General features: G+C 53.9%; 1 protein-coding gene across 1 annotated transcript in view; it reads right to left on the bottom strand.

Moving 5' to 3' along the window:
- RAB6B (RAB6B, member RAS oncogene family) overlaps positions 1-11,485 on the bottom strand; it is a 69,469-nt gene extending 57,984 nt beyond the window's left edge. Inside the window, exon 1 of the mRNA XM_054483117.2 lies at positions 11,004-11,485. Within this exon, the coding sequence (XP_054339092.1) occupies positions 11,004-11,073 (70 nt within the window). The 5' untranslated portion in view covers positions 11,074-11,485. The remainder of the gene's footprint in view (positions 1-11,003) is intronic.
- Between the last annotated feature and the right edge of the window lie 1,542 nt (positions 11,486-13,027).

The raw sequence follows: 13,027 nt of genomic DNA on the forward strand, positions 1-13,027 counted from the left end.
TCCAAGGCATGGAAAGGGGCACTCCCTTCTACAATGCTGCTCTCTCTCAAGTCCTTGGGGACTCTGGAGCTTGCTGGGGTGACGGAACCCAGCAGACAGATGTAGGGGAAAATATCCAAGAAAGTAAAGGAAGTGATCAAGTGTCCACTGGAAGAGAAGTCCAGTGAGACTGGGAAGGACAGGAGGCTGCATAACAGGGCCAAGGGGCCTCATATAACTAATGACCAGAGGACGGGGGTGCTCACACACCCAGTGCCCAGAGGACAGGACACAAACACACCTAATGACAGAGAATGGAGGACTCACATACCCAGTGCCCAAAGGACAGGGGGGCCCACATATCCCAATAACCAGAGGATGAGGGGCTCACACACCAATGATCAGAGGACAGGGGGCTCACACACCAATGATCAAAGGATGGGGGATTCACACACCAAATAATCAAGAGGACGGGGGGGCTTATATATCCCAATAACCAGAGGATGGGGGGCTCACACACCAATGATCAGAGGACGGGGCACTCACACACCAAATAACCAGAGGACAGCGGGGCTCATATATCCCAATAACCAGAGGATGAGGGGCTCACACACCAATGATCAGAGGATGGGGAACTCACACACCAAATTACCAGAGGATGGGGGACTCACAGACCCAATGACCAGAGGATGGGGAACTCACACATCCAATGGCTAAAGGATGGGCTGCTCACACACCAATGATCAGAGGACGAGGGGCTCACACATCCAATGGCCAGAGGATGGGCTGCTCACACACTAATGATTAGAAGATGGGAACTCACACACCCAATGACCAGAGGAGGGAGGGCTCACATACCCAATGACCAGAGTATAGGGGACTCACACACCTAACGACCAGAGGACGGGGGACTCACACACCCAATGACCAGAGGATGGGGGACTCACACATCCAATGGCCAGAAGATGGGCTGCTCACACACTAATGATCAGAGGACGGGAACTCACATACCCAATGACCAGAGAACAGAGGACTCACACACCCAATGACTAAAGGATGAGGGACTCACACATCCAATGACCAGAGGATAGGGGAGCTCACACACCCAATGGCCAGTTTCTGGTCATATGCCACATCCAACCTGAGCAGGTAGCAGAGGGGGAGGAGTCCGGAAGGGCTGCCAGCAGTCCCGCAGAACACCCATGGAAGGCCAGAGCAGTCAGGGAACCCAGGGCACTGTGGAGATAGGATGGACAGGGGAGCTTAAAGGGGCTAGCTTTGGTCCATCTGCGTACAGTGTGGCCTTGCAGAGAGAGAAAATAGTCCCTCCCCTACAATCCTTCATTGTTCCTGAGGCCTCATTCTAAGAGAAAGAATCAAGAAAATATACATCTGCAGTGGAGCTGAGCTTCAGAACTGGAAGGAAGCTTAAGTTTACAAGCCCTCTCTATAAATTCCATCCTCGGAATGTTTCTGTTCTGACGTAGTTCAGCCACCTGGATCTCCTGCCTCCAATCAGAACACATTCTGCCTTCACCTTCTAATCCATGAGCATGTCCCTCTGGGTCAAAACTCCCCAGTGGATCCCCACCGCCTGCAGGGAGGTCCTCCAGGGCCTGACCCTACTGACTCCTCCAGGCCCAACCCCTTCTCCCACCACTATTTCCCCACCCGCACCAGAATCCCACCACCCTGAACCACACCCGATTCCCCAGAAACCCCAAGCCTTTCACTGCCTGGGCACGGTCAGGCCCTCTGCCCTCAGTGCTTCCCCTTGTTTGCTGGTGAGTTCCTGCTCACTATGCAAAACCTCCTCCAGAAAGCCTTCCCTGACTCCTCCAAGCACATCACACCCACAGCCTTGCTTGGGTATGTAATATTAATCTTAATACTGGCTGAGATTTGTTGCCTGCTTATTGTGGGCCAAGTACTGCCGACCTCACACACCTGAAGGCATATAACCCCAATGCTGCAAAGCCTCTGCCCTTATACTCCACCCTGGCTGAGCTCCTTAGGGGAAGTAACAGCTGTGAAGATGAGATGCTCTTCCCCTGAGCAGCTTTGGTGGCCCCAGAGGAGCAGGCATGGTGAGTCTGTCCCACTTTTCGCCAGCCTGTCTCTGAGCAGGGATGGGGAGCTCGGGAAAACACTGGCCAGGGAGTCAAAGGGTCCTTCCATCTGTGTAAAAAAGCCTTCACCTGGCAGACCTTCACTTTCTTTATAAAACGGGATGAGCAGCTCTTCCTGCCAGATCACGAGGATGTGGACCCCACAGTTCACAATATAGAAATGATCAATGATTCTCAAAACCTTGCACCCTACTCCTTTTTTTTTTTTTAAGGAGATGGAGATTGCTGTTACTATTTCATTAGCAAAATTACCTATCACCTGAGCTTTTATCATGTGAGCTTTAATCACATGCCATGTATAGATGCACTTGATCTTCCTGGAACCCCAACAAGGTAATGATCACCCTCCTGCACAGGTGAGGAAAATGAGCACAGGTGGTGCCATTGCATACCAACACCATCCATTCAGCAGAGGGGTGGGCTGAGGTGGAAGCCCAGGATGCAGGAGGACCAATATGGTGATGGGGTGGGGGTGGGAGCTGGGGCCGGGTCTCTAAGCCCTCCTTGGTCTGCTGGGGACACCATATAACCCTCTTGGCTCTGTCCTTTCCCTGCCCTCCCAGTTTACCCCTCCCACCAGGCTATGGAAAGGGGTGCCCCTGGGCTAGGAGCACCTGGGAGGTGTCACCTGCCCTGTCGTCCTCATCATGGTTCCTCTCTGTGTGGAAGACACACCTCCTGGAAGCAGAAGTGCAGGACAGCCCCATCCCTGTTGCTTGGCAACCAGAGCCAAGCACATCTTCAGAAGAGGGGAGCCAGCATGCCCCTCCCCCACATTGTGCCCCCAGGGAGGGTTGCACTCAGGTGTAGGGGGCCAGGAATGCCTCCCAGGAGAGGAGGTGGTAGGCTGGAGAGGATCCTGCATGTGGGACCCAGGACAGTTCTGGGGGCAACAGTCGGCAGAGCCCCTGATCCCACATCTCACTTCTGCAGCCCCTCTCACCAGCAGCATGTTTGTCTCCAGGCTGGGAGTGTTATTGGCTTGGCCTCATACTCAGAGCTGGCACTGAATTGCAAAACCAGAGTTAGAGCTCCACTGGCCCAAGGGGTCACCCAGATCAGTAGCCTTGAGGGGATACACGGAGAAAGCCAGAGATGGGCTGGGGCTTATCCAACATACAGCCAGCCAGTGACAGACTGGGAACAGAATCAGGGTCTCCAGGGCCCTGGTATCTCCAAGCCAGGAGGGAGGATGTGGCCAGGAAAGGGTTACCCCAGAGTAGGTGGGAACCAGCCATTTAGTTTAATTGGTTCTTCCCTGGTTAGTAATTAGTTCTCAGCTAGAACCATGGCAGTGGGCTGAGGGCTGACTTGGGAGGGATTTAGCTGCCCCCATAGGCTCTATTAACTCCCTTCAAAGCACCCCAAATGGAAGAACAGGGTGCCTGCTGTGCAAGACCAGCTCCAGCAGCTCCCACACAGAGACCCTGCTTCCCTCCTCCCTGCTCAGGGCCCTGCAGGTTCTTCTTTAGCAAAGAGCTTGGCACAAACACTCCCCACGAGTCATGCACAGCAGACCTTGTGTCCAGAAGACCTCAGTGTTCTTCTGTCTCCTCCGCTCCAGTCCTGGGCCAGAGCCTGCCTTTGAGGCAAGAGGTCTGACAGTTCACTCTGTTTCTCACAGTGACCTGGGTCTGAATTCTAATTCTGCCACACTCACAGTGAGTCCTTGGGCAGGGCCAGCTCTCTCTGAGCTTCTGCCTCCTGACCCACATAACAGGGATGATCCCACATCCGTCATAGGGTGGCTGGGAAGATAAAAAGTGCCCTGTGTGGAGCCTCCGGCATAATGGATGTTCAATAAATGCCACGTGAGTGAACTCATGTGAGGAAGGACATAGGCTGCCATTCTTTTTACGCATTTCCTGGAAGTAACCTTTGCTTTGAAAGCTCTATTCTGCCCTCAGGGGTGAGGTATCATCTGCCTCTTCAGGACTTGGGCCTGTCCCTTAGGTATGTCAGCCCCTTAGGACAGGTGATGGTTGGCCCAGAACACGTGATCTGGTCACCTGGGCTCCCTCTGGCCTTGTCACCAAGAGATCAGAATAAATAAGTTTTTCTACTAAAAATAAATCACTTTATTAAAATGCTAAATTATGTATATCCGTCAATATTTTTTAAAAAGATCTTACTTTGTTTAGGGCAAAAGTTATGAAAATAATGAAAATAATTTTGAAATCTCAAGCCCCAAGATATGGTAAAGAACATCCTAGGAGTCCTTAAGAGTTGTGAGTCTTCATCTTTTCCTTCCCTTGTTCTAGGAAACAAAGACTGGCCTGGCATTCCAAGTTCCCAGGGGCTTCCAGTCCCCAGGCCCTGCTTGGAGCCCCATTTCCTGGCAGCCTGTCTTTCCGCCCTAACAAAAGCTGTCCATCTCAGGGCGTGTCTGGTACTTCTCCCTGGCAACCTCCACCAGAGCTCCCCCAGCTTCTCTTCCCTGTGGTGAGAAATGGAAAAGAATGGCAGACGCAGAGAAAATGCCCAGCAGCTTTCCTGGTAGTCCACCCCGAATGTTTATGAATTCTGCTGTTCTACCTAGCCTTCTCTCACCTTCCCCAGTGGTTCTGTCCAATAATTTCCCAAAATTATCCACATTGAAACCAGACAGCCCTACACATTCAATGGCTGATGCATTCGGCAACAATGGACGACCTGGGTGGGGAGGACACGGGAAATCTGCAGCCTGGATGGGATACAAATGTTACCACCTTTGGCCTGTCCCTGGCGAGTTTGCAAAGTTTGCAATGTCAGGGCAACACCTATAAAGATAAATATTCATAGACTGATTTTAGGGATAGAATAAGGAACAAAAGGACAATAAGGTTATTTTGTTTTATATATATATGTATTTATTTATTTTGGGACGGAGTTTCGCTCTGTTGCCCAGGGTGGAGTGCAGTGGTGCCATCTTGGCTCACTGAAACCTCCGCCTCTCGGGTTCAAGCGATTCTCCTGCCTCAGCTTCCCAAGTAGCTGGGATTACAGGCATGCGCCACCATGCCCGGCTAATGTTTGTATTTCTTAGTAGAGACAGGATTTTGCCATGTTGGCCAGGCTGGTCTCGAACTCCTGACCTCAAGTGATCTACCCACCTTGCCACTTCGGTCTCCCAAAGTGCTGGGATTACAGGTGTGAGCCACCACGCCCAGTCTTATTTTGTTATAATTTAATGTGATTCATTATAATCTGGGGGCTGCAAATGATAATGATAATCAGATCATGCAAGAGACAGTAATTATTATTACATCTATGCAGCCAGAACATATTCTAAGTTTCTTTTTTCTTTGCTGGCAAGTTCTCTTGCTATGCATCATCAGATTAAAGGTGCCACCTTCCTCTTATACCAAGTACAGATTAATTCTCATCCTGGTGTCTGTCTGACTCTCTCACACACATCTCTTTAAACAAATAAAAAAGCAAAGGTTCCGGGTCTGTACCCAACCTCCACAAAGGTGCCCCTTCTTATGCCAGCCACTGAGGAAAGGAGAAAAATTGGGAGGAGAGAAATCAAGAGAAGGAAGCTAAGGCTCAGGGCAACACGGTGATTTCTTCCAGATCTCAAAGTGAGCTCTGGCAAGCTGAGGTCTGGTGTGTGTCCCTTTCCACCTCTGGTGGCCTGGTTGTTCTCATGTACTTCTTCAGAGACTAGGAATGAGGAAGTGCCCCCAAGAACTTCAGATTTTTTGAGATGAATTGTGAGTTGGGCACGACCAAGGTTAAATGATCCAGCTGGGCGCCATGGCTCATACCCATAATCCCAGCACTCTGGGAGGCTGAGGTGGGCAGATCACTTGAGGTCAGAAGTTCGAGACCAGCCTGGCCAACATGGTGAAACCCCCATCTCTACTAAAAATACAAAAATTAGCCGGGCGTGTTGGTGTGGGCCTGTAGTCCCAGCTACTTGGGAGGCTGAGGCACAACAATCGCTTGAATCCGGGAGGCGGAGGTCGCAGTAAGCCAAGATTGTACCACTGCACTCCAGCCTGGGAGACAGAGCAAGACTCCATCTCAAAAAAAAAAAAAAAAAAAAAAGTTAAATGATTCAATCCTTCAGAAAAGATTCTTAGATATTGCTGGTAAAAAATCTGGCTTGAAAAAGCAGCAGGTGTCAGGAATTTGAAATAGGACTCCTATTTCAAAGCCACCTCAACTTCCTTCACTTTTAATCTACTGATGGGCCATCAGCAAATCTCACACAGCAAGGATAATCTCATCATCTTCAAATCAAGATACTTAATAAGCACAAACCACCTGCAGGTGGGGAGGGGTGAAATGATGACTAAGACAGTCCTCAGAAGATGCTTAAAATTCAATTACAGTTTTTGTACCTGAAAAAGTTAACATTTTAAAATCCTTAGCTAACAGAGACAACAGAAGACAGGTCATGGGGAAGCATATGATTGTATTTAAGAAATGTTCAGAGAAAACCAAAGCTATGCCACAGTGTGTGGCCAGGTGGGCTGGTAGCCCAGGGGAGCAGGAGTGGAAGTGAGCACCTAAGAGCAGGTAAGTCTGGAAATTGGTGGGAGGAGGAAAGTTGCTAGAAGGGGCTGCTGGCACATCTACCAGGCCAATGAAGGGCTCCCTGCAGGAGGGCAGGTGTTCCATGGTGTGGCTAGTGAGAGGGCAGGGGTCAGGGTGGGTCAGGATGGGCCAGGCTGTGGGCAGAGGAGTGAGCCTTCCAGGCAGTGGGGGCCACTGAATGATCATTAACCCTTAACCACAGAGGAATGGGCTGAAAGTGCAGGGACAGCCCCAACTCAGTACCACCAAGCCAGATATCTGAGAGTCACCCTTGTCCTCCTGAACCTCCATCTCATACACTTTCGAAAGAACAGGCAAGGCCCTCTGGGGTGGGCTCGTTCCAAGACCTACTTTCTACACGCAGCCCAAAGACGAAGTAGTAGTAGCCTACTGCCTATAGAAGCATCCCTTGCTAGCCTACGGAAGCTGCCTGACACCAGCTCCCAAAGGCGGGTCAGGCACCCCTGCTCCAGGCCCCAGTAGCAGCTGTTCTTCTCTCATCACGGCTCTCATAGACCTTTACTGTAATTATATCCACAAATGTCTGTGCTCCCAGTAGACTATAAGTTCCAGGAGGGCAGGAATACGCTCAAAGAATAAATAAATAAACAGATAATGGAGGGAGGACAGGAGAGAGAAGGAGCGGGAGGGAAGGATACATGAACAAATGACTAAACAACTGAACAACAAAAAGGCAGCTGCTGCAGGGTCGCTTCATTGCACAGCTCCATGGAATGCTATTCACATTATGCTCAACACGGACAGCACCTCCAGCAGCACAATACCAGGGGCAGGGCAGGCAGGTGGCTGGTCGGAGCGTGAAACTGGCCTGCTGGCCTCAGCTAGGAAAGCAGACAGAGCTTTTGTGTCTCCATCCAGTCTTCCTGCTTTCGCTGGAAGAGTCTTGGGGAAGGGGAGGTCAGAAGAAGACAGTGCACAGCAGACACATCCCTGACCCTCCCTTCCCACCACACACACTGAGATGTGCCAAGTGAGGCCTAAAAGCCAACAGAATGCCATTAGAGCTTAGGAGGAAGACGTGGGTCCCACAGGCCCACTCTCCCCTCCTCAAACACCTGCTCCTGCTTTCTTCTCGGACGCCATCAAATGCCCCAGTCAGGACTGATATATGTCGCCCCCCCAAGTCTCCTACCACTGCCATCAGCACAGGGGCATACCCAGTAGGCCCAGAGAGCCATCTGGCACCAGTGGGACTCCACAGCTTCCCTGCCACAAGGAAGTCTCTCACCCTGGGTCCACAGCACCTTCCCCACAATCCCAGCCTGTGCCAGGCTGACACTGTCAGCCAGCCTATATTCCACAGGCCAGGGGGACAGCTGCCAGGAGGGGGGCTCTTTCACTGGCTTGAGGTATTTCCTCCAGAGTGGCTTCTCAAGGGCCTCCCATTTAAACCAGTTCCCTGGTATCTTCAAAGACCTGATGTCCACCTGGGATTATCTGGCCCAGGGTATGCTCCACACCCTGGTCCATGTATGCCACTCTTCTTGGGAATCCATTGCCCTTGCCCACCAGCCTAGAGAAATGCCACCATTATGCTAGGCACAGGAAATAAGATAAAGCCACATCCCTCCAGCTCCTTCCCCTGGCCCGTCTCCAGGGCACTCGGCTCATATCGGCAAGCCCATGCTGCTCTGAAAGACTCTGCTGAGCTCAGCTGGCCCAAGTCCCCCATGTACAGAAGATAAAGGACCTCCGAGGTCATATAAAAAGAGTGAGCCAGGGCCAGCGTGAGGGCCAGCCTTCAGGAGGCTCTCTCCACTGCACAGGCTGCAGAGAATGCTGGCACAAATGACCAACAGATGCAAAACTGTGAAGGCAAGGTAGAAGAAGTGGCTGTGGAGGTGACTCTTCATCCCATAAGGCTTAGAGATGCACATACATGTCCCCTACCTAACTCAAAAGCTCTGTAAAACCTAAAACAACCCACTAACGATGCAACGAAGTGGAAACAGGCTTTTCAGGGCCTTGGGACTCTCTGACAGAAAGCACCAGGGTGGCCAGTAGCCCATCTCACTGATAGCAGTGACTCTCTAATGACCATGTTCCAAGGGCGCACAACCCTGCTCCTACCAGTCACTACCAGTGGCATTCCTACCAGTCACAAGCCCCAGCTATAAGCCTGGCTGGACAGAAGCAACCCTTACTCCCTCTTGGGAAGGCTCCCCAGTTGTTGGCTTCCCCCAATTCAAGGTCATCTTACTTTACAATAACACGCTAGTGAAAAATATTGGACTGGAAACGAGAGGTGGGGCTCCGGCCCAGAAGCATTAGCAACTCACAATGGGACTCTGGGAGTCTGGGCAAGGCCTCCCTGTTCCCTGGGGCTCAGACTTCCCATTTCAACATATGGGAGAGGTGGTGGGTTCATTTCTTAGGCTTCAGCTCTCATTTCTGTGATTTTGGGAGCAAAGGGGGCCTGTGGAGCCCAGCAGGGGCCTCCGTTCATCAGGGATTCTGAAAGAGCCCAGATGTTCCCTCAAACTCACCAGAGACACTTTCTTCACCAAACTCCTAGTCCTTTCTGAAGCTTGTGCAGACTTAGAATAAACAAATGTTTGCTGAGAACCTACCAGGGTCCAGGCACTTTGAGAGGCACTAAAGAAACATGAAGAAGTAAGAGAATTCTCTTCAAGCAACCATTTTTCAGAGACAGAAAGTGAGTCACAGAGAGGCCTCAAATTTTACTAAAGACAACATAGCTAAGAATTCAACCCCCAGGCTGCCTGATCCTTGCAGGTTATCTCCCAGGGCTCCAGGCCCGGTGAGACCAGCACTGGGATGTGAATACCACCAAAATCCCTTCCAGACACAGGGTACGGTCAGCTCTATGAAACTGGGATCTATTAAAAACAGGCAATCAGAATCCACGGCAAACGCTGGCTGGCTGAGTGGATCTTCTTCTGAAATGCCCAGCCTGTCCCCTAAACCAATCTCCATACTGGGCCTGGACACTACCTTCTAACGTCCTTCTCTGAACATCCATCTTAGGCAATGAGTATCAGCAGACAGGAGCCAGCCACGTGACCTCCATAACCCTCATGTACACACAGCACAGTAGCACTGTTCCTGGGCCCACCCAGTCCTCCCACAGCTGCCTTTCTTTTGGCCCCCCTTGTCAGAGAGGCACCAACCCAGGTGAAGAGGACTGGTGGGCAGAGGCAGAGCTGGGGTCCTGTCCCGCAAGGACAGCCTTCTCCCAGCGCAGAGCTGACCAGAGCTCAGTTTGTCTCCCTGCAGCCCCATGCGAGAGGCCTCTGGAGGGATGCTCTGAAAGCCACTCCTTCCTACAGGTGGCAGAGGGGTCCCTGCCCTTCAATCTGGGCTTCCCGCCTCTAGGGACCAACCTGGTTTTCAGAGATGTTTTCCTGGGGAGGGAGCCGGGCAGCGGAGAAGCAGTCTCCCCCTCCCCCAGCTCTGGCCGACTGCCAGGGTGACCTCCCCTCCCCCAAGAAGGGCGGTGAGCTGGGAGGCGGGGGTGGGAAGAATTCACCGATGCTCTCAGGAGGAGTGCTGGGAAGCAAGGCAGGGCGTGTCGCCTGGGCCTTTCTCTGCCCAGAGCCAGACTTCACAGCCTCTTGGTGTGAGGTGCCCCTGTATCATTCCCCAAATCGCCTCGAGTTGGGGTACCCCTCACTGTAATTGCCCAGATCCCTGAGGAGCAAGGAGACTAACAAGCGCCGGCGAAGGGCAGCGGGTCTAGAACCTTCTGTGCCCAGTCGGACGTGAGCCACGGGAGGTAGGCGCCCCGTTCCCCCATGGCCTGCACTCGCTCTTTCGAGCAGAGACAGGTGTCGGTCTTTTCTCCCTCGGTGGCTGTTTGTCCCAGGCCCTGGACGTGCCCTTTCGCATGGTTCCCAGCAGGGTCCTCAGGGAACACCCCTCCAGTGCAGCGGAGTGGGGCCCGGCCAGACCCCAGCTTCGCTTCGTTCTCCAAGGGGGGCGCCCGTCGCTTTCCCCACCCCCGCCAGCACCCAGCCACCTGCGCGGTCGCCCGCAGCCGGTGCCGCAGTGTGAGCTAGCCAGCCAGCCCGGGTCCTTCACGCCCTGGCCAGCGCCGCGGAGCCAGCCGCCGCCCTCCGGGCCCACTGCGGCGCCGCACCTGCACCCACACCCCGGGTCCCCCACCCAGAGCCCACCCTCACCTCCACCCCAGGCGCCAGCGCCTCCTCCGTCCTCACCCTTGGCCCCTCCCCAGCCCGACCCCGCCCCGACCTCCCCATCCCTGTCCCTCTCCTCCACCCTGGCTTGGAGGGGCCTTTCCGAGCCGGGGCCGGGGGTCCCAATGGGGTGGGCGATTGGGCGGCGGGGGTCGACTCGGCGACAAGCCAAGAGATTAAGCCGGGTACTTACCGCTCTGCTCCCCCAAGAACACCAACTTGAATTTTCTCAGTGGATTCCCAAAATCTCCCCCTGCGGACATGGTGCTGGCAGCCGGGGCCAGGAGAGGAGGAGGAGGAAAAAGCGAAGGTGCAGGGAGGGGAGAGGAGGAGGGCGAGGGGAGGCGGCCGGCGGTGCGGGAGCCGGAGGGGGAAGGGCTGGCTGCGCGCGTCCCTGACTCCCCAGCTGCGTCCCGGCCCCGGCCTGCGGCTGCGTGTCCGGCGGCGGCGGAGGAGGAGAGGGAGGAGGAGGCGGAGGAAGGCTGGGGCTGGGCTGCTGCGGGCGGCACTGGCTGCGGTGCGAGGGGCGCGCTCTTTACGCCCGAGGCGCGGCGCTGGGAGAGAGGCGCGGGCGGAGCGGGGCGCAGGGACGGCGCGCGGGGCGGAGGAGCGCTCTCCAGAGCCGCGCCAGTTGGCCCCCTCCCGCCTGCCTCCTCCGCCGGCGCCTGCGCTCTGCGCGCTCCCCAGCCTCTGATGTCATGCGGGGCCCGCAGCGCTGCGGGGCTGGGGGGCGTGCGCCCGCCCACCCGAGCCCGCACCCGGGCAGGAGAGAACCTCCTCGCCGTACCCCTGAGAGCCCCCCGGGGGGCACCGTCTCTCGCTGCCCCGCTGCGTCTGTCTTCCCCACTCTACCCCTCTTTTGAATCCAGAAAATGACAGAAATTGTCAGGGGACATTTGTTTCTGGTCTTTTAAACCTAGATGCCAGTCCCTTCCTCCACCTCGTGAGACACCGATGCACAGCGCAGTCGTCGGACAGGGCGGAAAGGAATGAAGGTGGGGGAGAGCCAGGGTGTGGCGAGGCGCGTCAGGACGGGCAGACCTAGGGAAACCTGGCGTACTTGGCGCAGATGGGGCTCGACTCTTGCCCCCTGTGGCTTCTAGCCCGCCCTCCCCTCTCGAGGCCTAGACCCTTTATTTGGGCGGCCTCTTGTGGAGTCTGTGGGTGCCCCCGCAGACCTGGCCAGCGAGAGAGGAGCTGCCAATATAGGGCGCGCCTACCTCAAACCAGCTGCTCATTTGGATCATTTTATACTAAAATGAGCAGGTTAGCCTGCCCCATGGGAGAGAAGGAACGGTGACACTCTGAATGCCAGTGCCACTATCTCCAGGACAGTGCCCTGCGTTTCTTGATCCCGGGGTTGCCAGGCTGACAGTGCCACTGCCCACCCTGGCAATTAGGTGTATCTGGATAATGAGCTATCTGAGGACATGTGGGCGACCTCTCCTTGGCCTTTACTCGCCTGGTCCATCGAGGCACACAGACCAAGTTGTGAGTGGGTGAGAGCAAAGAGCAGACGCCAAGCGCTAAAAACTCCCAGGACAGCCCAAGCCTAAGGCATGCTGGTTAATTGAGGTTTTACAAAGCTGTCCCTTACTGTTCTGCCACAGCGCGGTCTTGTTCATTTATGGCTGTTCAGTGAGCATTTATTTGAGATAGTAATCTGCATATCGGTGAACACGATGGTGTGTGCACACATGTGTTATACGAAGAGAGAGGAGACACAACCTTCACCTCCAGATTTCTCGTGGACACTTGTTACCCCCTTTTTGACTTATGGGGGTTGCTTGGGCAAGCCTGTCTGACTCCCTGGTGTGCTCACCTCGAATCTCTTTCCTATTTCTTGTTAAAAACCTGACCGCAAGTTCCATAAAAGCAGTAGTTGAAGCTCCACCACTGCATCCCAAGGACATAGCTCAGAGTTTCAGAAATAGTTGTTGAATGTTTGAATGAACATCTAGAACTCAAATCAACATAACTGTCCTATTCTCATAATCACCTTTAGTTTGGAACCCCAGGGATTGTAAGTCATCACCTAGAATATCTGCCCCGTTGTGGCTGGCACCAGGCTCAGGGTAACCCTCCAGACACCCACCCACTTCTCTGGGGCTCCTGCTTTCTTAGGAGACCATATCCAGCTTGGGGCTGAAGAAAGCTCTAGAAGGAGAGGAGACTCCCAAGTCACAGCCCTTCCCATCTCTATAAGTGATCCCTCCA

Source organism: Pongo pygmaeus, chromosome 2, assembly GCF_028885625.2.
Source record: "Pongo pygmaeus isolate AG05252 chromosome 2, NHGRI_mPonPyg2-v2.0_pri, whole genome shotgun sequence".
NCBI classification, from domain to species: Eukaryota; Metazoa; Chordata; class Mammalia; order Primates; family Hominidae; genus Pongo; species Pongo pygmaeus.